Source organism: Phodopus roborovskii, unplaced genomic scaffold, assembly GCF_943737965.1.
Source record: "Phodopus roborovskii unplaced genomic scaffold, PHOROB, whole genome shotgun sequence".
In the NCBI taxonomy this organism is placed as follows: domain Eukaryota; kingdom Metazoa; phylum Chordata; class Mammalia; order Rodentia; family Cricetidae; genus Phodopus; species Phodopus roborovskii.
Window position 1 is genome coordinate 534,483 of NW_026126416.1, and position 27,142 is coordinate 561,624.

General features: G+C 35.3%; 1 protein-coding gene across 1 annotated transcript in view; it reads left to right on the top strand.

Annotated features, from left to right (window-relative positions):
• Cdc73 (cell division cycle 73) overlaps positions 1–27,142 on the top strand; it is a 91,544-nt gene that overhangs the window by 14,863 nt on the left and 49,539 nt on the right. Inside the window, exons 6-10 of the mRNA XM_051183171.1 lie at positions 2,417–2,505; positions 8,530–8,746; positions 14,794–14,892; positions 16,654–16,732; positions 18,635–18,699. Of these exons, the coding sequence (XP_051039128.1) occupies positions 2,417–2,505; positions 8,530–8,746; positions 14,794–14,892; positions 16,654–16,732; positions 18,635–18,699 (549 nt within the window). The remainder of the gene's footprint in view (positions 1–2,416; positions 2,506–8,529; positions 8,747–14,793; positions 14,893–16,653; positions 16,733–18,634; positions 18,700–27,142) is intronic.

Genomic DNA, 27,142 nt, shown 5'->3' on the forward strand with positions numbered 1-27,142 from the left:
TGGTTTTTTTTTTTTTTTTTTTTTTTTAAGCTTTTTGATGAAACAAAAGCAATACATATATGTTTATAAGAATTTATTTTACAATTTTCAATAAAATGTGAGATGCCTAACACTTACAATGCAGCATTTATAAAAAATGGAGGATAGTGGATATGTTCAAGTAAACAACCCTAAACTATGGTATTTAGTAGGTAGATGCATAAAACGCGTTTTTGGCTTATTATGTTGTAAATTAATCATGGTATCTTAATTTGGGTTACTATTGCTGTGATGAAACACTGTAATCAAAAGCAGTTGGAGAGGAACAGGGTTATTCGGCTTTCGCTTCCACATCCATAGTCCATCACTGAGGGAAATTAGGATAGGAACTCAAACAGGGCAGTAATGTGGAGGCAGGAGGTGATACAGAGGCCCTGGAGGGTTATTGTTTACTGACTTGCTCAGCCTGGGTCTCCTTTCCTCCAGTCTTCTCCTTTCCTCTCTCCCCTCCCCTCCTCTCCCTGCCTCTCTCCTCTTCCTTCCTTTTTTATTTCTGGTATTTTTTAAAATTATTTTTTTTTTCATTTATTTTACATGCCAATCACAGTTTCCCCTCCTTCCTCTCTTCCTATCTATTCCCATCCACTCCTCCTTTCAGAAAGGGCAGGCCTCCCATGGAAGTCAACAAAGAATGTTATATCAGTTGAGCTCCTCCCCCTGCATCAAGTCTGGGTGAGGCATCCCTGCATGGGGAATAGTTTCCAAAAAGCCAGCTCATATGCTGGGGACAGGTCCTGATCCCACTGCTAGGGGGGCCCACAAACAGACCAAGCTATACAACTGTCTTCCACATGGAGGAATCCTGCCTTGGTCTCATACAGGCTCCCTAGCTGTTGGTCTATAGTCCTTGAGCTTCTATTAGCCCAGGTCAGCTTTCTCTGTGGGTTCCCCTCCATGGTCTTGATCCCACTTGCTTGTACAATCTCTCCCTCTCTTCAACTGGACTCCCAGAGCTCGGCCCAGTGTTTGACTGTGGATCTCTACATCTGCTTCTATCTGACAGAAGGGATTCCCAGTTGAGAAAATGTTTCCATAAAATTGGGCTGTATACAAGCCTGAGGGCATTTTCTTAATTAGTGATTGATGTGGGAGGGCCCAGCCTATTGTGATCATGTATTCCTGGATGAAGACTGTGTGTTGACAGTTAGGGTAGGCATGGATCTGATTACAGGAGGCCAGTTGAGGCACCCTCTCCACTATTGCTGTCTGTGAGTCTTAGGGATCCTTATGGATTCCTGGGAATTTCCCTTCTCCAAAATGGCCCCCTCTATCAAGTTATCTCTTTTATTAGTCTTCCCCTTGCCCCACCCCTAACTCAATCAACCTGATTCCTTATGTTCCCATTCCCCTCTCCTACCCCAGTTTACCCAGTAGATCTCTCATCTATTTCCCCTTCTCAGAACAATCCATGCATCCCTCTTACAGTCCTCCTTGTTACCTAGCTTCTCTGGGGCTGTGGATTGTAGCCTGTTTATACTTTGCTTTACATCTGATATTCACTTATGTGTGAGTACATACCATGTTTGTCTTTCTGGGTCTGGGTTACCTTACTCAGGATGATTGTTTTTTCTAGTTCCATACATTTGCTTGCAAATTTCATGATGTCATTGTGTGTGTGTGTGTGTGTGTGTGTGTGTGTGTGTGTGTGTGTGTGTGTGTGTGTGTGTTTTAACCGCTGAGTAATACTTCATTGGGTAAATGTACCACATTTTCTTTTTTTGTTCTTAGTTTGAGGGGCATGTAGGTTGTTTTCAGGGTCTGGCAATTATGAGTAACACTACTGTAAACATAGTTGAGCAAGTGTCCTTGTGGTATGATTGAGCATCCTTTGGGTATATACCCAGGATTGGTATAGCTGGGTCTTGAGGTAGATTGGTACCCAACTTTCTAAGAAACTGCCTTACTGATTCCAAAGTTCAGCCTATTTACTTATAGGAACCCAGGACTACCAGTCCAGGAATGGCCCCATTCACAATGGGCTGGGCCTTCCCACATCAGTCACTAATTAAGAAAATACAGGCTTGTCTACAGCCGAATTTTATGGGAGTATTTTCTGAATTGGGGTTCCCTCCTCTAAGACGACTCAAGGCTTTGTCAAGTTGACATAAAACTAGCCAGTACATGTGGTTTATTAGAACGTACTATTTTAAGTCAAGGACCCATAGAAATCAGTTGCATACTTACACGATCAAAAATATACTATTGTCTTTTTGAAAGTAAAAGTCTTAAAAGTAAATTGTCTTAAAATTGATTGAAGTACAATATTACATGGAACTGTACTGTTGTAATCTGGTAAGGAGTTAATGTGTAGTGATTTTTTTTTTTCCATGTAAAAGTTTTAAGTGTTTACTAACGTGATTTTTTTTTTTTTTTTTAGGATGAAGAGTGTGTGCGTCTTGATAAGGAGAGATTGGCAGCTCGATTGGAAGGCCATAAAGAAGGGATTGTTCAGACAGAACAGATTAGGTAAGGGTTTCTTAAGTAGATAGTATGGATTTTATGTAAAGGTATGTTGAAAATGGAGTGTTTAGATGTTAAAATTTACATTTGCATTTTTATTTATTGTATGTCCCTGTTGCCTAAGTTTAGAAGAATGCAGTTGTCCCTTGGAATCTGTTGGGATTAGTCTAGGATCTCTCCACAGATATTAATACCCAGAGGTTCTCAAGTCCCTTGAGTAAAATGGCATGATATTTGTTTATAACCTATTATATAAGAACCCACTCCAGATTACTTATTGTGTTAGTCTTTGCACCTGTAGCATGATATCGTTGTAGACGATAATATTTCTTCTAACTCACTTTCAGTTTTGAGTTCTATGGTTCTAATCCTGGACCCACATGTGGAAAGGTACTGCATCATTGTATAGAATGGAGTATGTAATAGAAAGCATTGGAACATAGGAGAAAAGTGGGGGTTGGGAGGCAGAGGGTGGGGTATGTGTATGGATACTAGAAGGGCCAGGGAAATGATGGTCCCAAGGATTTCACCCCAGTGAATCACTCACTTCTTTGCTAAGTCCAACCTCTTCACATTTTTAGAAACTCCCAGAAAATAGCACCATCAGTTGGGGACCAGGCCTTTAACACATTACCTGTTAAAACACTAATATATCTGTGGCTCCCAAAGAATCATCTTTGTCTTATAATGCAAAATACATTTAGTCCATTTTTGATAGTCCCTGGAATCTCAGAAGTTCCAGCATTATTCAGAGAGTTCAGCTTAAAGTCTCCTAAAGTGGCAGTCTCTTAGTCCTGAGTCTCTATAAATTTAGTAATGCCAGAAGTGGTGACTCAGGCCTTTAACCCTGGCACTCTGGAGGCAGAAACAGGTATTTCTCTTTGAGTTCAAGGCCAGCTGGGTCTATAGAGTGAGTTCCCAGATAACTAGGACTACAAGAGAAACCCTGTCTTGAAAAACAAACAAAAACAAAAAACCATTCCTTTGGGTTTGGAGAGATGGCTCAGTGGTTAAAGAACACTGAGGTCCTGTTCAGAGGTCCTGAGTTCAATTCCTAGTAACAACATGGTGACTCACAACCATCTATCTATAGTGGAATGTGATGCCCTCTTCTGGCAAAGTTGTACATGCAGATAGAGAACTCATATATACAAAATAAATAAATGAGTAAACAAACAAATAAATAAATAAACTTTTTAGTGACAAGTTCCATACTTTTAGTATGCAACACTGAGGAATAAATGTCCTTACTGCAAAATGGAGAGCTGCAGCATAGAGAGGAATGGGACCAAGCCAAAGCAAGTCTGCAATCTAAAGGGTAATGTTAAATCCTGTATATTCATGTCCACCATCAGTGGCATATACTGTGATAATACGTTTATGCTTCAGTAGGCTTGGGTAGCCCCATCCCTATGGCCTGATTTGTTAGAGTTCACATGACTTCTCTTAGGCTGGCTCTATCTATTCTTTGCCTCCAAGTTACTGAGGCAGATGTTCCATGCCTGTATTGTGTCCCTAGGTTCACTCACACAACCTCATGCATTGTCTCAGGTATGGCTAACTATTTGTCTGGCCTCTCAGGTCTTCCTTTGAAATCTTGGTGGAAACCTCCATGGCCTTGTAACTTTTGCATTCTGAATGCCTGCAAAACTAGCATGATATCTGCTGTAGGTGGCTGGTGTGCTTAGAGTCATGGCTGTTGTATTCTTTGAACTCCTAAATAACTGAAGCTGGGGATTTTCATATGAGGTCCCAGGTTAGAGGGACATGGTGATCTCAAAGTAGTCTTTCAACCAAGTTAAGTAAAATCATCCATTTCCTTAAGCCTACAGTGTGTGTGGTCTGGCTAATTCCTGTGCTATCTCAAAAGTATCTATCCTGTTCTGATGCAAAGTACTAGGCTTTTAAATAAAATGGCCCCAATCTCTTCACCAGCTATGCCTTACCCTTTATGAGTTTATTTTCTGGCATACTGCATTTTCCAGTCCTTCCCTGGTTTTTTGTTTACATTTATTACAGTAAGTCTGACCACCTAGCAGTATCTATGCTGAGATTCCTTGACATTTCCTCTGTCTTATTGTTTATTCCTTTTAAATTTAGCCCCACTCAAAGTCTGGGAGCATGGGCAAAATGTGACAAATTCTTTGCAACAGTATGGAACATATGGTTTCTATGAAAGCCCTAATAGAGTCTTTGTTCTTATTAAACCTCGTAGTTAGCCAACCTCCGTCTTTGAGCATTCTGGTTTCCTGAGTTCCCACAAGAAGTAAGCTCTGCCTATATAGAATTCTAGGACTTATCTGGTCTTCTCTCCAAATTTACTAATTCTTTCCATAAACCAGTTCCTAAAGCTTCTGAATAGAATAGTCAGGTGATCACAGCAGTAACCTTCCCCGTCTACCAGTTTTCTCTGTTACACTGTTGGTGATAACTACCTGAGAAATGTAAAAGAGGAAGATCTATTTTGTCTCATGGTATCAGAGAGTCTAGTTGATGGTCACTTAATTCAGTTGCTTGTGGGCTTTTGTGTTTGTAGCATCTGGTGAGGAACTCACCAGCCCACACAGCTGTTTCCTGTTTGTCTTTGAACCTCTAGGGTCACTTCTTTCTTAATCTACAATTTGCCTATGGACTTGTGACATTCCAACTCTTCAGGATTTTCTAATTAGCCAGCCAGCCAACCTTGTAGAATTTTCACCATAGGCACAACTTTCTTTTTTTCTAGGTACTTTACACTGAACAGAGATTGATTACAGTAATTATTCTCACTTACTTTAGAGGCAGTCATGTTTTAGGTAGACTTTCTAATGTCTTGTGGATAGTTTTCATTTTGGCTGGTGGGAACACCAGCCTTGTATTGCCAACCTAAACTTGTTGGGTGGTAATTGTTTCTAGGTTTAGAGAATTCCTTTGTTAAGCTCATGTGTTAGCATTCTACTGCAATACCTCTGTTCAGCTCTTTTCTGAAATATTCTGTGTCATGTAAACACTTTGGTCTTAACTAAGCTCTCCCTGGGTGGTTCTTAGGACCTATTTTGGAAATTTTCAAGGCAGTAGGCAGAGAAGTTGTAGGAATTACCTCCTTCATTTATCATTTGTGAGGGAATCACTGCCATTCAGTGTTTTGAAGTTTAGCTAGTTATTTTCTGGTTGTTGAGCTTTTCCAATCACTGGCACTTATCTTGGCTAGAAGTAGAAGTCTGATCATTGAAAGTCCTGTGTCAGCTTGAGCCATCCAGATTGCTCACTGGTAAAGACCATGCTGCCAAGCTCAGTCAGTGACCTGAGTGTGATACCCATACCCACATGGTAAGAAGAGAACCTAGTCCTGTAACCTGTCTTTTGATTTTCACACATTGTGCTGCATGTCTGTGTATGCATACACAAAAACAAATGTAATAAAACAAAAAGCAATTTGAATTTATCTAAAAACATGCTGATATGTTTTAATTCACAGCTAGAAATCAGTGCAAAGTAGAAGAAAAAGGTAGAAAATACATTAGCTTCAAAAATTCATTTATGGTACCCTGTTAAGTTACAAATCAACTGAAAAGACAGGACTTCTGTGAATCGTACTAACCTGTCTTTTTTTTAATACTTTATTGTGGGAATATTTCTAAACTCTTATATCTCATGCTCTGTTATATCTACTTGGTCTTGGTCTTGCTTGGTTCATTTAATGTGTTTTACAACATGTGCTTTAGATGAGTTAGAACTTGAGTTGCATCTCCTCCACCATCCTCCAAAGATCCAAAATGAAGCTCAAACTCACTCTTTTCTCTTGAGTATGTTGACCAAACATCCATCTCTAATGGAAGATTTCTCCTCATGTTTGCTCATCTAACCTGACTTTTATAGGTGGACTGCAGAAAGTTCCCCAAACAAGCACATTATCAGTTTTTTTAAATCACAATATTTTATCTCTGCCTATGGGTTTCACGTTATACTAATTAAGATTTGAGCAGGACAGCAGGGTGCAGGAGAGACCTTGTTTAGAACTTTTTTGCTAATGTTTGTGCCCATTACAGTGATACTAGAGCCACATTCTCTCCAGATTGATGAGCCAGTACATAATTAGTAAGTTGGAATGTCATTTTTCTTTAATGTTTTGTGTTGTCCTCTTTGGGACATCATATTGATAGTCTTAGATGGCAGACTACTTTAATTCTTTCCTAGTTTCTCATCTTGTCATCCTTTGTTAGTGATTCTTCTATTATATCTTTAGCTGTTGCTGCAAGACCTTGATGCTTGCCTGTGGTGGAGGAGTTCCATGAGCCACTGGATTGCTGGCCTAGGTTCTGTTTTTTGTTTTTGTTTTTGTTTTTTTTTTTGGGTCTCTGTTAAGTATATGGCTTCATGCATGCTAGGTAAAGAGTATACCACTGTCCTCAACCACTGTTGAATTATTTCTCTCATGTTATAAAAAACGTACAATACATTTTCGTGCAGTCCTTTAATGGGTAGTTTCCACATGTGGTTCCATAAGGGGATGTTCTCTTCTAGGAGATCAAAATTTTAAATTATATTTTTTATTGAATCTTCCTCTTTTTTTTTGTACTTTGTAAGTACTACTAAACTGAATGTATTTTATTATTTAGACAAGAAATTTTGCTGTTTATATTAGAGTTGTTGGGAAGATTGTTATGAAATATTTAATAGAACATAGTTTTGAAAACTGAGAATTCATGGTATATTTTTTCTTTTAAATTAGTTTATTTTATTTTTTATATGTTGACTATTCTTTCTATGTCGGTATGCTATGTGTCTGGTGCTCACAGAGTTCAGAAGAAGGCATCATGATTCCCTGGAACTGGAGTTATGGATGATTGTGAGCTACCATGTGGGTCCTGGGAACTGAGCCCTGGTCCTCTGCAAAAGCAGCTAGTGCTCATAACCTCTGAGCCACTTTGCTAGACTCTGGACTATTGATTTATTTTCCCTGAATCTCAAAAGGAAACATGCCAGAAAATTGAAAGCACAGAGAAATTTACTTTTCTTTTTTTCATTGTATACTACAGTTTTTATTTATATCATAAAAGACTGGTTTTTGCTTATTTGAGAATCAAGTAAATTGAAGACATAAAAGTATTTCAAAATAAGTTTATTTCTGTATAATTTTTTATTTGCTTGTTCTTTTTTTTTTTTTTCTATTTTGCTTTTGTTTTTTGAGACAGGGTGTAGCTTTAGAGATCTACTTGCTTCTGCCTCCCAAGTGGGATTAAAGGTGTATTCCACCACCGCCCGGCTTCCTAGTTTTTTATAATGAAGTTTTAATTAGGTATGGTTTTGTCTTCCAGATATTAAAGGGACTATTGTGGCATAGAGTCTCTGGATTCTGAAGTTATCTGTATATGTAGCCTGTAGCTTTAACACCTTGAAATACATTTCATGGAAAAAAACCCAAGCTTTGAGCTTTTTTAACACGATGAATTTTTCTCCCCATTACAAAATGACCTTTGTGCTTGTGTTTAATTTTCATATGTAGAGAGGTGTAAATATAGATCACTGGTAAAGCCTCAGAGAATATATGCAAAAGCACTGTATTAGTTCTGTGGGAGATTTAAAAAGGAATTTCATTATTATTTAATTTTTAATTTTAATTTAAAGAAACCACTAATTCAAGGCTGGATGGCTCAGTGTTTAAGAGCACTGGCCATTTTTTCAGAGGACCCTGATTTGATTCTCAGCACCCACATGGTGGCCTACAATTGCCAGTAGCTTCACTTTCAGGGAATTTGAAGACCTCTTTTAGCTTTCTTGGGTACTAGGCATACAAATGACATATAGACCTATATGTAGACAAAACACTCATACTCATAAAACTAAAATAATTTACTAACTTGCTTTTAGACTATTATTATCTTTATGAGTTGTGTGACTATAAGACATTAAGTATGCAATTTTAGAGAAAAACTTATTGTCACTTGCAGTGGGTATTTTTTTTTAAATAAATCATCAGTTTAAGTGCAACATATATGTTGTACTGAAGGAATCTTTGCTGTGAAATTTAAAAAAATAAATTACTTTTAGGTCTTTGTCTGAAGCCATGTCAGTGGAAAAAATTGCTGCAATCAAAGCCAAAATTATGGCTAAGAAAAGATCTACTATCAAGACTGATCTAGATGATGATATAACTGCCCTTAAACAGAGGAGTTTTGTGGATGCTGAGGTAGATGTGACCAGAGATATTGTCAGCAGGGAGAGAGTGTGGAGAACAAGAACAACTATCTTACAAAGCACAGGAAAGGTAATTAAAATATTTTACTCATTCTTAAAACTGTTCAAAATTTATTAATAGGGTTCAAGCTTATGTCTGTACAGCCAAGGACTGATTCTTTTAAACTTCTATTTAGAGCAAATGTATGCTCTCTAAATTTTTAAAGATAAGAATTTGAGTGAGAGTCTTGACAGTCTGAGAATCATCCAAACCCATGTAAAGGTGGAAGGAGAGAATGGACTCCACTGTCCCTCTAATCTCCATGCACATGCTTATGTGTATGCACAGGCACACACACACAGATACACATTAGTAAAAATATTAAAAATTTTGATACTAGATCTTCTAGTATGTCAGTTGATCTCTTAGAAAAGATGCATCAGTTCTGTTTGCGTACATATCTTCCTTTGTGTTGTGGGCTTTCCAATAAGTTTTCTTAGTCATTGATTCTCCATTGATTCACTAACGGTGGTTTGGTAGAAACATTTGAAGAAGTGAGATTATTGTGAAACAGCTTAAACATTGAAATAAACTTTATATTTAGAGACCTCTGGGCTTCTATGAGGTAGGGTCTTCCTTAGTGGTTTAAGCCTGCATTTGCCTACTAAGTGCTGGGAATACAGGTATGTGTCTCCTGTCCCTGACTGGTTTGGATTGTAGAATAACATTGGGACTATAACTTTTTAATTTACTGTTCCATTTTGGTAAGAATTAAATAACTGGGAAAACAGGTGTTAGGAAAATACTGATTGCTATTTATTTTGTACTTTGACTTGTCTTACATTTAAAGGTGCATTTTCCATGGGCCACACAGATGGCTCAGCTGGTAAAGGTTCTTGATATGCAAGCCTGGAAACCCGAGTTCACTGTCCAGAAGCCATGTAAAGATGAAAGGAAAAAAACAATTCCACAGAATTGTCTTCTGGCCTCCACACATGATGTTGCATGCATGTCCCCACATTCTTATCATGCGTGTGTATATGCACACAAAATAATAATAAGTAAAGTTAATTTAATTTAGAAAAAAAGGAACCATTTTTCCAGAGCCAGGGGGATAGCTCTGGAGTAACGGTGCTCCCCATGCAAGCCTGGAAACCTGCCTTTGATCCCTAGAAATTTGGAAAGATGAATGGAGAAAACTGACTCCACAGTGTTTTTCTCTTACTTCTGTACTTGCACTGTGGTGTGGACCCATGTATTTAAAAAACAAAAAGGACCATTTCCAGAGCTTAGAATTATAAAGAAATGTGAGGTTATGAATAAACTTTTTTTTCTTTTGTTATTTACAGTTAAATGGTAGCATTCCCATTTTCATTGCTTGATGTGGCCAGTGCTTGACTAGCCCTGAGTTTTTAGTTCCTTTATTATTTATTTATTTATTTATTTATTTATTTATTTACTTACTTACTTCTTTCGTTTTGAGACAAGGTTTCACTGTGTAGCCCTGGCTGTCCTTGCACTCACCACGTAGAGGAGGCCATCTTTGAATGCACAGGAATCTACCTGCCTTTGCTTCCTGAGGGTTAGGGTTAAAGACACATGCCACTACGCCTGTTTGTTGTTTGTTTGCTTGGTTTTTAGTTCATTTTAACTTGACAGTCTTTAGCTTAAAATTTTTTTCTGTCTGAAACACTAATATTTTAAATCGTTGAGATGAACTCTTTTCTGTCAACTGTAGGTGGCAGAATTGTACCAGTTTAAAAATGTCCTAATTTAATGTTGGTACCACTGTATTTTTTTTATTTTTTTTTAAAGAAATCATTTAACAACTGTTTAGAAGCTAGGTTTGCTCTTATGAATGTTATCTTTTAAAATTTTTATTTTTGAATGTTGTTATTAAAGGTCAAAATTAAACATTTTGACTGCTGACACCCCCCTCTTTCTCTCATTCTATCTATCTATATATTTTACATCTGCTAAATTAAAGACACTTAGATCAGTATAGATTTTACTTTTGCTTTGCATGTGTGTGCACGCGGGCACATTTCTCACAGTGTGCATGTGGAGGTCAGGTCAGAAGACATGGTGCGAGAGTCAGTGCGTTCCTTTCACTGTGGGCTCCGGGGATTGAGCTCCGGTTGTCAGGCATGACAACACTGCCTACTCTAGACGTCAGACTGACCTGTGATCAGAATCTTAATTTTCTGATTTTTAAGTGTCAGGAAAATTCAAGTTCTCATCTTCCTTATATAGTTTATATGCCCTAGTTAAGCAACCTGATTTTATAGTATCATTAATTGTATTGAATGTCTTACTCTGTTTTGTGCTGCTATAACAGACTATCACAGACTAACTTGTAACAAACAAATTTCTGTTCCATTAAATTATTATGACTTAGTCTGTTTTGTGCTGCTGTAACAGAGTATCACAGACTGAGTAATTTATAATGAATAGACATTTCTGTGGTTCACCATTCTAGAGGCTGGAAAGTCCAAGATCAAGGAACTGCATCTGATGAGGGCTTTCTTACTGCATCAAAAATGGCAGAAGGTATCACCTGGGTGAGAGAGAGGGAATAAAAAAGAGGGCTGAAAATTATTATTAGCTTGTCAGAAAATGACTTTTAAAACCACTTAGCCATTCATTTAGTCTCCACTCAATCCATTTTAAAAGTCACTTTAAAAAATCCCACCTTTTAATACTACTGTTGAAAATAAAGTTTCCAACACAGAGATTTTGGGGTATATTTTCATACTAAAGTGGTCTATTTTTGAACCGTTGGTATATATACATCTGTACAAAGATAATCACCTATAATTCTTGCGTACAAAACTTGCTGATGTTGTTTGGATTGATTCTTCTTTAATTTCTGTCTTTCATTGAGTTGATCACTTTAGAAGTGATCTGATTTTCATGTTTCCACAGTAGGACTGAGATCTTGTTTGCAACTGGCTGATGTCTGCAGTGGTTGCTGAAACTGCTGGTGTTTGGCACAAGTCACCCAACATTGCTAGCAAATCTTGGTGTTCTTCACTTACCAGTTTTAACCTTAATTAAAGTGTGACCCTTTAATGAAATTTGAGTGTGTAAAATAGCCCTGCATATTAGAAAAGCTTTGGTTGCTGTTAGGAACAGCATTTTTTGTGTTATGGTTTGGCTTACTAACTGAAGCACCTTAAAAAAAAAAACCATCACATTTTATTTGAATGACTATGTTGTTCAGACTTAGGTATTTTCATAGACAGTCTCTTGAAAGAGTGTGTCAGGAAAAGCAACAAACAGTTGCCACTGATATGAACTTTGCCGAGAAAATTAAAATTTTGGAGAGTTTCTGCTTTGAGTTTTTTCATATTTCTAATTCTTAGACTGTTTTGATGAAACTTTTGTAAATATGATTTAATGAGTGTAAGTTACCAGCAAATACATATTTTACAATGTTGAATAATAAGAAGTATTGATGTTTGGGAAATATGCATAACTGCATAACTCAGTGATATTTTCCAGACAACCAGTGCATGAATGAAAAAAAGTCAATTTAAAGTACAAAATAGATTATACTTTAAAAAGTATATTTACACTTTCTATACTATAAAGTAGTAATGCAGAGTATTTATGGATATGGTTCCCACCTGCAGTATCTTTTAGGAAAACATTTGTTTTGGTATAACAAAGAAGAATATATTCAGCTACATTAAAAGCTATTTTTTTTTTTTTAATTTTGAAAAGGTATCTTAATGCTTCTGCTTTTATTGTTGAGGTTAGATTTCTTCATATCTTTGACAAAACAAGATAATGTAAAAGTAAATATTAGAATGCAGTATCATTTTTAGTAAGCCAGATAGCACGTTTATAAAATTTCAAGTTTTAGTCTTACTACTTTTTTGATAGATATTTGGAAAATAATTTTTGTAAAATATACAATGTTTGCATGGAATCATTTATTTATTTATTTATTTGTTTGCTTGTTTATTTAAGGAATTCCTACTTGAAAAGTTTGTCAGTTTTTACCTTTAGTTTCATAAATTGTAGCTTTAGCTTAAAGGCCTTCAGAGTCCTCAGTAGTTTCTAAGATGGCAAAGTAGTTCTGAGACTTGTATTTGTTTCTGTAAAGAATCAGAATTAGTATCATAGTATAGTGGTAATTATACCAACAGTGCTTTATTTATTAACCAGTAAGAGAAACATATTTACAGAATGACATTTCCCATCACTAGTGGCATACAGTTAATGTTAAACATTATTTTTGAATATGTTTGCATAATGTTTAACATGTGCAAGCTAGGCAGCAATTGAAGATGCTTTAGTCCTTAGCCCCACTGAGGTGATAGTATAGTAAAAGCAGCAGTGCGATGCAATAAAAGGCATGTAAGTTACTCAAAAGTAAAGAGGAAAAAGCTATTTTATAGTAGTACAGTGTTTAGAGGACATGAAGTTGATGCTAGTCTCACCAGGCAACAAAATAGAAAGAAAGATGAGAGAGATTACAAAGTAAAAACTAGTAAAGTAGATGGAATGATAAAGTGGGGTGAGTAGTCAAACCCAAAGAAGCAGAATACTTACATTTCTTTTTTTTCTTTAAAAGACTTACTTTTATGTGTATGAGTGTTTTGCTTTCATGTGTGTTAGTCACTGCATACATGCCTGGAGTCCATGGTGACCAGAACAGGATGTCACATTTCATGCAACTAGAGTTATGGATGGTTGTAAATCGCCTGTGTGTCCTGGGAATTGAACCCAGGTCACCTGGGAGAGCAACAAGTACTCTTAACTGAGACATCGTTCAGCCCCTCAATTTCTTTTTTAAGAGAGAGAGAGAGAGAGAGAGAGAGAGAGGAGAGAAAGGAGAGAGAGAGTGTGTGTGTGTGTGTTTGCAAATGGGGAGGCTAAAGGGTAACATTGTGGAGTTGGTTCACTTCTACCTTTACATGGATTCCAAGGATTGAACTCAGGGAGATAGCTTGTGTTATAGATGTTTTACCTGTTTGTTGAGTTACCTTGTTGGGCCCAGAATGCTTCAATTTCTAGAGAAGAGACTTGTATTAATTACATTTGAAGTAGATGAGAACAGGAACCATGTGATTGTTGATCATCATTGGATTTTAGTATCAGTTAAGGTATTTAGTCACAGTAAATGTGCATATATTCTTTAAACCATTGAATGATTGATTAGTAGTTGGGGAGAGAGACCCAAAATATTGTTACTCACTGGGGGACACTGTTAGTCATTAGGCAAAAAAGTGAGGGGAGAATAATGTATCAGGGCCAAGGATGCCTATTTCTTGAAGGAAGGACTAGTCACCTAGTCAGTAGGGTTAGATATTCATGGGAAAGCTGATTTATGATACTTCCACCTTTTTAGACTAAAAAAAATGTACAGTGACTCCTACAAGTATCTGTAACCTTTGGGTATCTTAGGAAGTCTGTGGCAATCTGAATTTAGCACAGGGGCTTATTGCACTTTAAGGTTTAGTAGTTTCATTTGATAGAAATTTATTACATTTAAATGCTTATTTTTTTCTTGGTTTTATGTATAAGTAGATGAAGAATAATAAAAATTGTATATAATTGGTCTATTTAAGTATGATCTGTAATAACCAGACTCAAGGTAGTTAGTTGGCTTTTATTTCTATGTGTAAATGTATTACCTTGTTTTCTATTAACTCAATGAAATACCCAAGGTAGGAACTGCATAGGTTAGGGCTTGGGATATAGGTTAGTGTAGAGCCCTTGCATGACTGTGTGAGGGAGGGCCATTCAGGGTGAGGAGGGAGCATATTTATTTAGTTCAAGTTTTGGAGACTGAAAGTCTAAGATTGGACAGCTCTACCTGTTGGTATGTATGTGTATGTATAGCACAAGACCAGCACGAACCCCTTCCAATAACAGTGCCCTGATAGCTAATTGTTCCTCACAGGGCCCCACCTTTTAAAGGGTCCTCTTCTCTACCCCACGTTTAGGAGCCCCTGTCCCACATAGGAACTTTTGGGAAACAGACCTCATCCAAACTATAGCAATGAATAGTACCTCATGAAATAGGAAAAATTAGTAGGAAGAAAGTTTCACTATAAATTGCTTAATGGATAAACTGTTGCTTTTGCACATACACACCGGTTTTAATTAGAATCTATTTGTTTTAGAATTTTTCCAAGAATATTTTTGCAATTCTTCAATCTGTAAAAGCCAGAGAAGAAGGGCGTGCCCCAGAACAGCGGCCTGCTCCAAATACAGCCCCTGTGGTAAGAATCTTTTTTGCTTATGCTGTTTTAAGAAAGTGACATTTATTTTGTATTTTATTGTTTTAATTTTGACGTCTTAAACATTCTACATCAGTAGGGTATAAAGTGTTGCTACTACAGCATACTCAAAGGCTATATATAAAGACCCTCCCCAGTTTAAAAGTTATCTCAGCAGTAATTTTGGTTCATTCTTGAGATATACCCGGGTAAAAGTCTGTAAAGGGGTTAATTAGGAAAAGCCTTTTAAATTAACTTTTAGGTTAGCTGTAGCTGCCTACTTATTACTTCACAAAATTGTTAATTATTATTAAAAGTGTAAATCATTGTTCTCTTCCAGTTTGGACTTGTTATTTGAAATCTTTGGTGGCCATTTCATATTGGTATATTTTCCCTTGTCATCAGCTATATGGCCCATTTATTGTATCTCAGCTTTAGCGCCTCTGATCATTGAGTATCTCACTGTTTAAGGTTTTACTTAGGTCCTCCAAACCCTAAATTCATGCATGCCATATAGTCTCCTTTTAAATCCAGAAATACCCTCTTAGATTGCTGTAAATCCCTTTACCTGTTCTCAAAATTCAAGTAAGGCAAAAAATATAATTCAAATTAATTGAATTTCATGTAGAGTTTGGAAGAATATTGGTAGAGTACTAAACATAGCCTTGGAAGTCATTAGTAATTTTATTTATGCATGAAATCATTGATATTTAATTTTTGCAGATACTGAGCTATTGGTAATATTTAGACAGATTCTTGTAGTTGACTTACCAAAACTATTTAACTATTATCTATTTGTTATGCAGTGTTTTGAGCATCTAGCAATAAAATAATACAATGTCATAGTCCCTGTCCTGTTTTCAGTTCATAGTGTAGGAAATTAAACCTACTATCTCTATGAAATGGAAGTTTAGTAAATGCTATGATGTAAAAGCATAGGGTGCTTATAATCACAAATTTGTTGACACTTTAGTAATTGGTGGGAAGAATGTGAAACCTTAAGACATTTAAGCCATTGTCTTTGTGAATGTGAGTATTCCTTCTGTATATTTTACAATCATTGAAACAGTTGCAATATTTATGTTTGGCATTTGATCATACAGGTATATATAACTATAGTCTTGATAATTTTTCTTTTGTAATATTAAAGTGTAATCTTATTGTAATAAAAATTGAAAAAATAGGATTTTCTCAAGTACCTTTAAGATGTTTTTTAAATACCTAGTTTTAGGTTATAAACTATAAGTTTAGCATGAAATATTTGAGTTAGATTACATAATTAGAAAGTGGCTTTTTTCAGTTTTTAAAAACTAACATCTTGAATCTTAAGTATACATTTATAAATGTTTGTTGAATATTTATTACTTTAGTCTTTTTTTTTTTTCATTTTGGTTTTTTGAGACAGGGTTTCTCTGTGTGGCTTTTGCTCTCTTGGGGCTCACATTGTTCAGATTATCATTGGAGAGAGTATTTCACAAAGTCATTTAAGTGTTTAGAATGTATTTTCTTAACATATTTTGCAGTTTTGATACTTGAAATTGTCTTTATTCTTGGTATAGAAATGGCCATTTTTTTTAGTAGCAAATAATATTCAGTAGTGAAGCCTTGTTATCAAATGCCAAGTAGTCTTCTTACCTTACTCTTTTTCTTCTGGCCCATATTGGGAATAACACTTAGTTTTTATAAGTGTCCATATCAGGTTTTATAAGCATAAAATAAGTAATATTTAAAAATATTGACTTGCAACTTTTTTTTTTTTTAAAGGATCCTACATTGCGTACGAAGCAGCCTATTCCAGCTGCCTACAACAGATATGACCAGGAAAGATTCAAAGGCAAAGAAGGTAAGTTGCTTATTTCATATCTTCTTCTCATCATAGTCATGCTGAGCCTAAATGGCAGTATAGTTTGATACTTAAGAATAAGGGTTGTCAAGTAATCTCTGTAGTCCAGATATAGTTCAGCCACTTTATTATAAAAGTTTTTGTTGTTTAAATAGACATATTTACTCATTTATGTGTGATCTATAGCTGTTTAACTCTTGACAGCTCTTGTTGAGTACTTTTGAGAGAGGTCATATAGCCTACAACACCAAAAAATAGTATTTGTACATTACAGAACAAAATTGGTTAACCTCTTGTTGGTAGCTTTGTTTCTGGATCCAGATGCTTGTGTTTCAGTTAATTCTTGTGTGGATTTTATTTTTATTTCAACTGTATTTGATCTGTTACCTTGTATCTCTAATTTAACTGATAACAAGTGACTCAGTATCCATCTGGAGTCTATTCTGACTTACAGAAGACAGAGTTCAAGCTTGCTTGAGAGCCGTGAGAAAGTTCTGATTAAGCCCATGGAAAATGGCACAATATCTTAACTAACAAGCTTCTGATGCCAGCCAAAAGGCACATAGAAATAGGGAACAAAGCTGCTTGCTGCTAGCAGGACTCATGAGGTAGAGAGTGAACCTGGCCTCTCTTCCATTAAGGTCTGTGCTGCTCTTTGTTCTGCTTTGCCTCTAGTCCATGTATAAGCAGGGTCTAAATTAAACTTGGGGTTGTCTGGTGTGCTGAAAGGTGTGGACTGGGCAGTCCTCCCGAATCTATCCTGTGTTTCTGTCTGTTTCTTTTATCTGCCTTTTATTAATACTCATGCCCCTACTCAGATAACCCAGCTAACTAATTGGAGTAGGTTCCAATAATAACTTATTTCATAGGGTTACTTTGGGGATGTGCTCAAGATGAAATTCCTAGAATACTGTCTGATAATGTAATAAGCTACCCACAAATGTCTGCTATTACTGATGCTAGTTATGGTTATAAAGAATTTTGGGCTGGGGAATGCTGTATGTTAAACTGTTGCCCAAACTATAAATGTGTCTATTAGGGATAGGGAAGCATAGATAGACTTGGAGCAAGTGTAGAGCTTATTTTGTTACAGCTGACAGTCTAGCTGATGTTTATATCGTTTTTCCACTGGTAAAATATTGTTAAATTCTCAAATTGACTGACATTAGTTGCTTGACCATAACAAGAGCCAAAACAGGAATGAGAAATAAACTGCCATGTATGAATAGAATTAAATGTTTATTTTTCAAAGAGAGAGAAGAGTGTGTTGCACTTATGTCCTGAAACTCTTATCATTGTTTACAGCACAATTTTCTAATAAATGCATATTACATCCCTTACATTAAACTTTGGAACACAAGTTTTTGTAATTTTTGAACTTTTTATTTTACATGCTTTTAGTGGTACAATCATATAGTAGTTACTAGCAAAAATAAAGGGATTATAAGTTTTTAATTTAATATGTCTTAAATTTTTATCATTTTTTATGTGTGTGGATGTTTTGGCTATGTGAATTTCTATGTACTACATATGTTCCTGGTGTTCATGGAGCCACAAGAGTGTATATGATCCCCTGAAATGGAAGATAAAGGCAGCTATGGGCAGATTGTGTATGCTGGGAATTGAACCTGGGTCCTTTGCAAGAGTAGCTAGTGTTCTTAACTGCGGAACCTTCTCTCTAGCTCTCTAGTATAATTTTTAAACAAAATTTGAAAGATAATCTTAACCAAATTCTATGAAATCAGTGCTTTGTAAATAGTGTCTTAACAGTTTTTAAGTTTTAGAACTATGTGATAAGATTATATAGTATTCTATATATCTTGTTACACTGTTGAATTGCATGATTGAAATTTTTACCTGACATGAAATAAATAAATCATAATAGACTCCTTTTCTTTGCAGAAACGGAAGGCTTTAAGATCGATACCATGGGCACGTACCATGGCATGACACTGAAATCTGTAACGGTAAGTTGTTATGACTACAGAGCTTATTTGTTCCAGGTGTTTTATGTGAGTAGCAGATGGTAAACTTTTATTCTCTAGAGTTTTCTAGTCAAAACATTGTTTTTTTAAAATGACCATTGTAGTGCTGGTAGTATTTGATTCATGAGTGTTCTGCCCCCCTTTTTTTTAAAAAAAAAAAAAAAAATCAGATTTTGAATTTAAAAGTGTTGACTAATGTGAAACTAGGATGATGATGTATCATTGGGGCATTTAAAGCCATTGAGTCGAAGGTCATATGGGACCTTTTTTCCCCTAGTCTGTGTTCTTCCAAATGTAATTGTCTTTTGAAAGAAATCTATGTTCATTCAAATGTAATTGGTTTTGGAAAAATAAGAATGGGACTGGACGTGTAGCTCAGTGAGCTCAGTGGTAGTAGAGCCCTTGCTTAGACTGCTCAATGACATGGGACCAGTCTCCAGATGAACTAAAAGAGTAAACAGAGTGTTGTAGTTGATGGGGTGTTTTTAAAACAAGTGATTGAATCAAATATTTATATAGTCATGTAGTTTTTGGTTCAAAGTTTTTTAGCTAGCTCATTTCTTTCTCTTTTCTTCTTCTCTCTCCCAACCTTTTCCCTCTCCCCTCCCTTCCTTCCTCCCTCCCTCCCCTCCCTTCCATTCTCCCATTCTTTCCATTCCCTCTCTTCCTCTCTGTCTCCTCTCTTGCTCCCCAAGCTGTGTTTCTCACTCTTGCTATGTTTTTTTTTTTTTTTTTTTTTTTTTTTTTTTTAAGCTTGTACTTAGAACTCCTGGTTTCCAGGAATCTTCCTTTCTCAACTTCCTTAGTAGCTGAGACTGTAGTCCCTCTTGAATTTTTTTTTAAAGCTATTCCATAGCTAAAATAGCCTGGCTAGAGATAGTGTGGCCACCTTCTTTTTGTTTAACACTTCTCATTGTTGTGATAATATTTGTGATATAGGTAAGATATGCTATTAACTTTATTTTGAATTTGTATATTCTGATTCATACCCCTTATACTTTAAATATTTGTTCTTAAGGCCTAATAATGTTACTTTTGCTTTGTGAATCATCAGAGATTTACAGACCTCACATGACATGAAATAATAAATTTGCTGTGATTTCTGAGTTCAGATTTAATCTTTATACTTAGAATTTGCCATAAAAATCTGTTGAAGTTTTGCTTTTTTTTTCTTTAATTTAAAATTGGGGCTCTACCAAGTATTTTGATAATATACTTTTAAATTAGCAGACTTGTTTTTGTTTTATTGAAATTGTATGTAGGCTTGCACATTCATTCAATAAGTATTTATTGAGCGCCCACGTTGTGTGTTTGATGCTGAATACTTGGGGTGTAACTGCTTCAGAGAGTAGTCAAAGAGGCCTCTCTCTGAGGTCAAAGTTGAGCAAGTGCTTCTTCTAGAAGAGCATTCCCTGAAGGAACAGCGGGCTTAAAACTGACTCAGTAGACAGTGATAGTAAGTAGACAGTGGTAATAAGTAGACAGTGGTAATAAGGCCAGTGTTCCAGTTTAGTGAACAAGAACAAAGTAGTAAAAGATCAGATATAGTTATCTTACTATTTGCCTGGTTATTTCTGATTTTAGAATGTAATTAATGGTGGTAAGATTTAACCTAAATTCTTTGTTTTGATTGTTTATATTTTTAAAAGACAGGGTCTCATTATGTGGCTTTGGCTATTCTGGAACTCAGTGTGTAGACAAGGCTGACCTTGAACTCACAGAAATCCACCAAGCTCTGTCTCCCAAGCTCTTGTACTACTAAAAGCATGTCCCATCATGCCTAGCTTGAATTAAATTCTTCTGGAAGAGCAACCAGTGCCCTTAACCACTGAGTCATCTCTCCGGCTTGAATTAAATTCTTAGGTGATTCAGTTAGTTGATGCTTTCTTGGAGATAGAAAAAAGGGTTTGTTTTTTTTTTTTTGGTTTTGTTTTTGTTTTTGTTTTGCTCACAAATGATTTCTTTTATATGTATAATTCTTATTTGCTAATGTTCTTAAGTTTTTTAATGTGTCTAGTTCATGTAGTTCCTGAAATTAAGATTTATCTACATTAAGATTAATCTTTGTAACTTTTAACTTCAGTATCAGAGTTCTCTTGATACATGACTATATAAGTACATTAATAATTTTTTATGCAGTATATTTTTTTCTGTATGTGTTAGACAAGGCTTGTGTTTCAGTGGTCATTTTATAACTGTAAGTTACTAAAACTTGTTGTGTGAATAAAAGTCCTGCAAGTATTTTGATAATAAAATTCTAAAGTATTGAGGAGCTAGAGAGAGAGGGTTCAGTGGCTAAGAGCACTTGTGTCTCTTCCTAAGGACCCTAGTTTGGTCCCTAGCACCAAATTGGAAGAAAGCTTGCACCTCCAGCTTCAGTAGATGCAAGGACTCTGGGCACCTGCACTTGGGTGCATTTGCACTTACACCTTTAATACACAAATCTGTGTAGTGGTAAATTCTGGTTAACCTTACCTTTTCTGAGGTGGGGAATCTCCCCTCCCCCCCCTTCTGTTTCTCTGTCTTTCTGTCTCTCCCCTTTTATTGTATTTTGGTGTTGCTTTTTAAAGACAGGGTTTCACTATGCAGCCTTGGCTGGCTTAGAGTTTGTTATATAGACCAGAATGGCCTCAAACTCACAAATTATTCACTTTCCTCTGGTTCCTGAGTGCTGGATTAAAGACATGAACTTGCCCTAAAGGAGTCTCACTTTGTTGATCACATAGCCTTATATTTCTTGCTCAGGTGAGATTAGTCTGTCTTTACCTCCCACACAGCTGGAGTTGCTTCACCTAGCTTCTGTTTAACCTTTGACTTAGATAGGTCAAGGCATATGTTTGACATTAATGGTTCCAGAGTCCCAAGGTACATAAATGTTTTCAGAACTTTTCTTAGATGGACTTTTCCCAAAGTAAGTTCCCAAGATGTATTTTTTTTTCTTTAAAAATATCTGTCTGTCTGTCTGCCTGCCTGCCTACCTGTCTGTCTCCATCCATCCATCCATCCATCCATCCATCCATCCATCCATCCATCCATCCATCCACAATCTGTCTACTTAATCTATCCCAATCTATTGGTCAGAAGAGTTTATTGGATTGGTATCTCCTGGAAGTAGAGTTAAAGACAGTTGTGAGCTGCCATGTGGGTGCTGGGAATCGAACTTGGGTCCTCTGGAAGAGGAGCCAGTGTTCATAACCATGGAGCAATTTCTCCAGCCCACCCCCAGCATTCTTTAATGTTCTAAGAAACATTAAATCAAATAGTTTTTGTGGCAGAGAAATGTAAATGTTTTTTAACATGTGGCTATTGGAAGAAAATTGTCTTCACTGGTGGTTTTTTCTTTACTCACTTTAGAGGGGAATTCTTAGAAAGGACCAATATTATTTACATAAAGGAAGATTAAAAATTTATTTAAATAAAGGTAGATTAAAGTTAAGGGTTGGAAGTAGAAACCTATTAAGAAAAATTCTTCATATAGTTCATATACTAGTGTTTTGGTTTTATTGTAGTGAAAATATATGAAATTCAAGTTTGGCACCTTTTTAGCCATTATGTTTCATATACTTGATATATATATATATATATATATATATATATATATATATGTGAATATATATATTTGTGAATGGACCATCATATGTATCTATATTCTGAATATTTGGGATGCAGCAACAGGAGGATTGCTGTAAACTTGGGATCAGCCTGGTCTAGCTCGCAATTTCCAGGCCAGCCAGAGTATGAAACTCTGCCCTAGTACCAGTACCATCCAAAACACAGAAAGAAAATGCTTTTTATTATATAGGAAATAAGATATGGTAAAGTTTTGTTTGTCTGTTTTATTCTTTCTTTCTTTCTTTTTTTTTTTTTTTGTTGAGTTGCAAGGAACCGGTTCCTCTGGAGAGGGAATAAGATATACTTAAGAGTTGATTCTTATTATTCATAGGGATTTGATAATTTCATTAAGAATCACTTAATTTTCTCTGCTTTATACTACTTAAGATCATTTAGAAAGTCTAGCAACTATTTCTTCCTTTTTTTGTTTGTTTTGAGACAGAATCTCTCTACACATATATCTCTGGCTGTCCTGAAACTTGATAATGTAGATGAGGTTGTCCTTAATCTCACAGAGACAGTAGCTTTGCCTTCCTATTGCTAGAATTAAAGGTATGTACCTCCATGCCCAGCAGGCACTGTCTTCATATTTGAGGAAGCATTTTGCACCATGAAATTGTACAAATTTGAAAGCTTTTCTTTAACATATTCATTTGGATTAACTCCAATAGCTTTAGTAAGTAGTTCTTAAAATAAATCTTTTATTATAGTGAACCATTTTCAATAGTAAATATAAAACAGAGGTATAATAATATCACCATTACTTTTGTTTTTTAGGATAATATAATATCTCTATGTTGTCTAGGTTATAATTCGTAAAAGCAGGTGTACATATGTAACTTCCCTACATTTTTATAAATCCTTCCAGCTCATTGTTCTTCATTGACTAATTTGTTCTTTTCTGCTTACAGTGTTCCGGTAGTACTATAGTAGCAGTAATATTCTGGATTTGAGTCTATCTAGATCTCAGGCCAGCCAAGGTAGAGTAGTTACTGAAAAATTTCTTTCTTTTTGGGCTGTCTCAACTAGGAAAGCAAGCTGATTTGTTCCCTCCCTCCCTCCCTTCCTGCCTCCCTCCGTACTTTCTTTCCTTCCTCCCCTACCTCCTTCCTTCTTCCTGTATTTTGTGTAATCTGGTGGATACAGAGACAACAGAGATGAACAAAACCAGACATACTGCTATAGGCTTGATTTATGGTCTTTTGGAAAAGAGTTAGTGACTGACTTGAGTATGAAATTATAATTGTATCAAGTGTGTACATTGAAGAGGTAATACTTGAAAATGAATATGAAATTTGGATAGGTATAAGAAAAGAAACCACAAATTGGGAATAGTAAAGAATAAAATTAAGCTCTGTGATAAAAGGAAAACAGAAAGATTTGAAAGATTGAGTAGTGTTTATGTTCATAGCAGAATTTCCTCTCAGAGTTGGATGTGGCCTGATATTCTCAAACATCAGTGTATTGTCCCACATCTTGTTGATCATATGTCTAGCATTGTTTTTTTTTTTTTTTTTAAATCTGGTTTCCTGGTAGATCTGTTTTTTAAAAAAGGATCTATTTTTCTTTTATTGATGTTTTGCTTGTATGTCTGTGTGAGGGTGTTGGATCTTGGAGTTACAGACAGTTGTGAGCTACCATGTGGCTGCTGGGGACTGAAGCTGGGTCCTCTGGAAGATTATTTAGTGCTTGTAACTGCTGAGCCATCCTTCCAGCCTGCACAATTCTTTTCATTGGTCTAAATTTCCTCAGATATATTAGGGATCTGCTTTTACTTCTCATTTAAAAAGTGTTATAATCTATACATTAAGTTTGTTTTATGGTATTAAGTATACAATCTTATAAGGTAATTTTCACAATCGTCTGAGCTATAGCCAGTTTGTTTCTCATCATTCATTATATGTTACCACCATAGCCCTAATTGTTTTTAAATCCCTGATCTAAACAAAGTGGGTGCCAGGTTGCTAAGGAGGAGCCAAATACTTGGAAATACTTGGGAGCACTAAAAAAAAAAAAAAAAACCACAAAGCTTTGCAGTCAGTCCTAGCTTAGAGCCACTAAATTCTGTTTTTTATTTGGTAGTAAAGATAATAGAATATACTTCTGTTAAGCAGTGTGCTAAGGTGCAAATGTGGAGCACAAAGAGGAGTCAATTAAGTGGTAACTTTCCTTATTTACTTAGGGCTGATACATTATAATGTTTGTTATAGCTTTGTTGATATAGTTAGTATTACTTGGTCAGTGATAACATTTTTATTCAGTGTTACCAAGAGCAGTCCATTTAAATTTGAAGAGAATCTATATCCTTTAGGTATTTTTGTTATAGTTGTAAATGCTTATTCTGTAGCAGAAAGTTTTAGTCTTTGAGAGAAGATAATTGCAGAGAAGTTTTCAATTAAATAGATAACTTTGTTAGGGTGCCTTTTGTTATCCAGCTACTAGGACACAGATTTATAAGAAGGGATGTTATTTATTTATATTAATTTCTTTTTCTTTTGAAAAAGAATTGTAGGATTTTAATATGTTATAGGAATGTTCCTACCACATACTTGAAGTAATTTTTACAGTTTGATTATATAGTTGAAGATGCTTGTGAACCACCCTGTGGGTACTGGGAATGAACCCAGGTCTTCTATAAGAGCGGTACAGGGTCTTCACTGCTGAGGAATTCTTCCCACCTCCAGTACATCTCTTATGCTTTTGAAAGTTAATCATATAAATTTCCTGACTGTTACATGAATAGCTCATTATAACACGCTAATATTTTATATATGAATTTTAAAATTAGATCTGAATTTTTACAGATTGTTTTGAGAAATGCCATTAAATCTAGTGCACAGTATACTTTTCTTTGTATTCATAACAAGCCTTTGCATAGCAGTTTCTTCTTAGTTTTTCTAGCAGCAGTAGCTGCTTTGTGGATTTCCTTTTCTTCTTTCTTTTAAAAACTTGTTTGTTTTGCCCTTTTTTGCCATTTTTCTAAAATATTGTGGCACTGGCTTAGATTTGGACCATATGTTAATAAGAACTTTCTATTATGATTTGCCAGCCTGTTTGTTGCAGCAAATTAGGCAACAGTTTTTTGTTTGCCTTGGTTTTTTTTTTTTTTTTTTCCCTTCATGAAAAGAGTTGTTACTTCCTTAGGCTTTTGTTGTGAAGTTTAAACATTTGCATGAATATCTTGAATTGTATTGTCCTTAGAGTGTTAGATTGTAGGATGGAATTTAATTTTAGTTTTGATAGAATTTGTTTTTATGATGCATGTAAATTTTCTGTTCTGAATGTTTAGCTTGTTCTTTTTCTGCTTGGCTGATATTTAGATTGAACACATTTGGTGAATGGGTATTATCATTTTATGAATACTTTTTTATGATAGAGAATTTAAGGTTAGATATCATTTAGTTTTATTATCTTAGAAGGTTGTATTGAAAACCCATTTGTTCTTTTGGTAATAAGCTTGTATCATCAAATTCTGTAGTTGATATTCATTCAAAACCACTTACTAATTTAAGAGATGTCAATAACTTGTATTACATATCCTTTAAAATCAATTAAGGCCTAAAGAGATGGTTTGGCCATTAAAAATAATACTTGGTGCTCTTATAATGAACCTGAGCTCATTTCTGAGCATCCACATAATAGCTTGCAACCATCTATAATTCTAGTTTTAGGGTATTTGATGCCTACTTTCACCTCTGAAACCACTAGGCATGCATGTGGTACACATGCAAGCAAACATTCATACATATATAGTTTCATATAATTCTAAGAACTGCACGAAATTAGATTTTAGTTGTCCATTAATCTCTATCATATTACAATAAACTTTAATTCTGATTTCTATTTCCTGGCGTTGGCACAACTGTAGTTCATTTAATTTGGATAAATTTTATACCAATAGTAAATATATTTCTCATTGCTAAAGTCTAACCCATCAGCTTACATTTAGGCTACTATTTTATCTTAAACAACGTGGATCACATTTACTACTTAGAAGAATAGATACTAATTTTTAGTGTTTTCATTTTATAATTGAAGATCTGAACCAGTTTGTTCGTATGGCAAAATCTAATATATTTAATGATATACTTACAAGTGTAATAGTTTTTGTTACTTTGAGACTATTGGCTGAGCTTAGTATACTGTATCAGATTCCTATTGTTTGTAAAATCATTTAAATCTCTAATGAATTTTGAGTCTTTTATGTAATTCTTGCAATCAAATTATTTTCCTATTAATATTTTGTAGTATTACTCATTGGATTATCTTAATGTTTTGCATTATTTCATTGGGTTATCTGCTCATTTCATCTCTTCCCTCTCCCTTTTCCCATCCTTCTCAACCTCATTTGATCTTTAATTCTAAGTTTTGGTTTTTTTTCCAGGTCTTGTTCTTGATGGATGTTTCTTTTAGTGTTGTTCTTCTTGTCTTTCCTGCTTCTCATGTTCCTCTGTGAGTGACTGCTCTCATGTTTAAGTATCTGGTTTAAATTCTTATTACACTGTTCTGGACAGTTCTTACAATTAGGCGCTAAGTTCTTGGAATTGTGGAGTACTGCTTTTTCTGTGAATGAGTTGAAGATGTTTATTTGAAATGATTGGAAATGGAAACTTTAAGGTCCTACCTTTGCTTTGGTTAGAAGTTGTCATAAAAAACTGGATTATTCTTACAATTGAGAGTGTATTATAGTGGCACTGATGATAATGTTCTTTACATTTATTTTGTTTTTCAGTAATATATAAGGTGAAGTAAAGACAGTTGGAAATAGGTCATTTTAACTTCTTACTAATTATAACAAATTATTCATACCTTT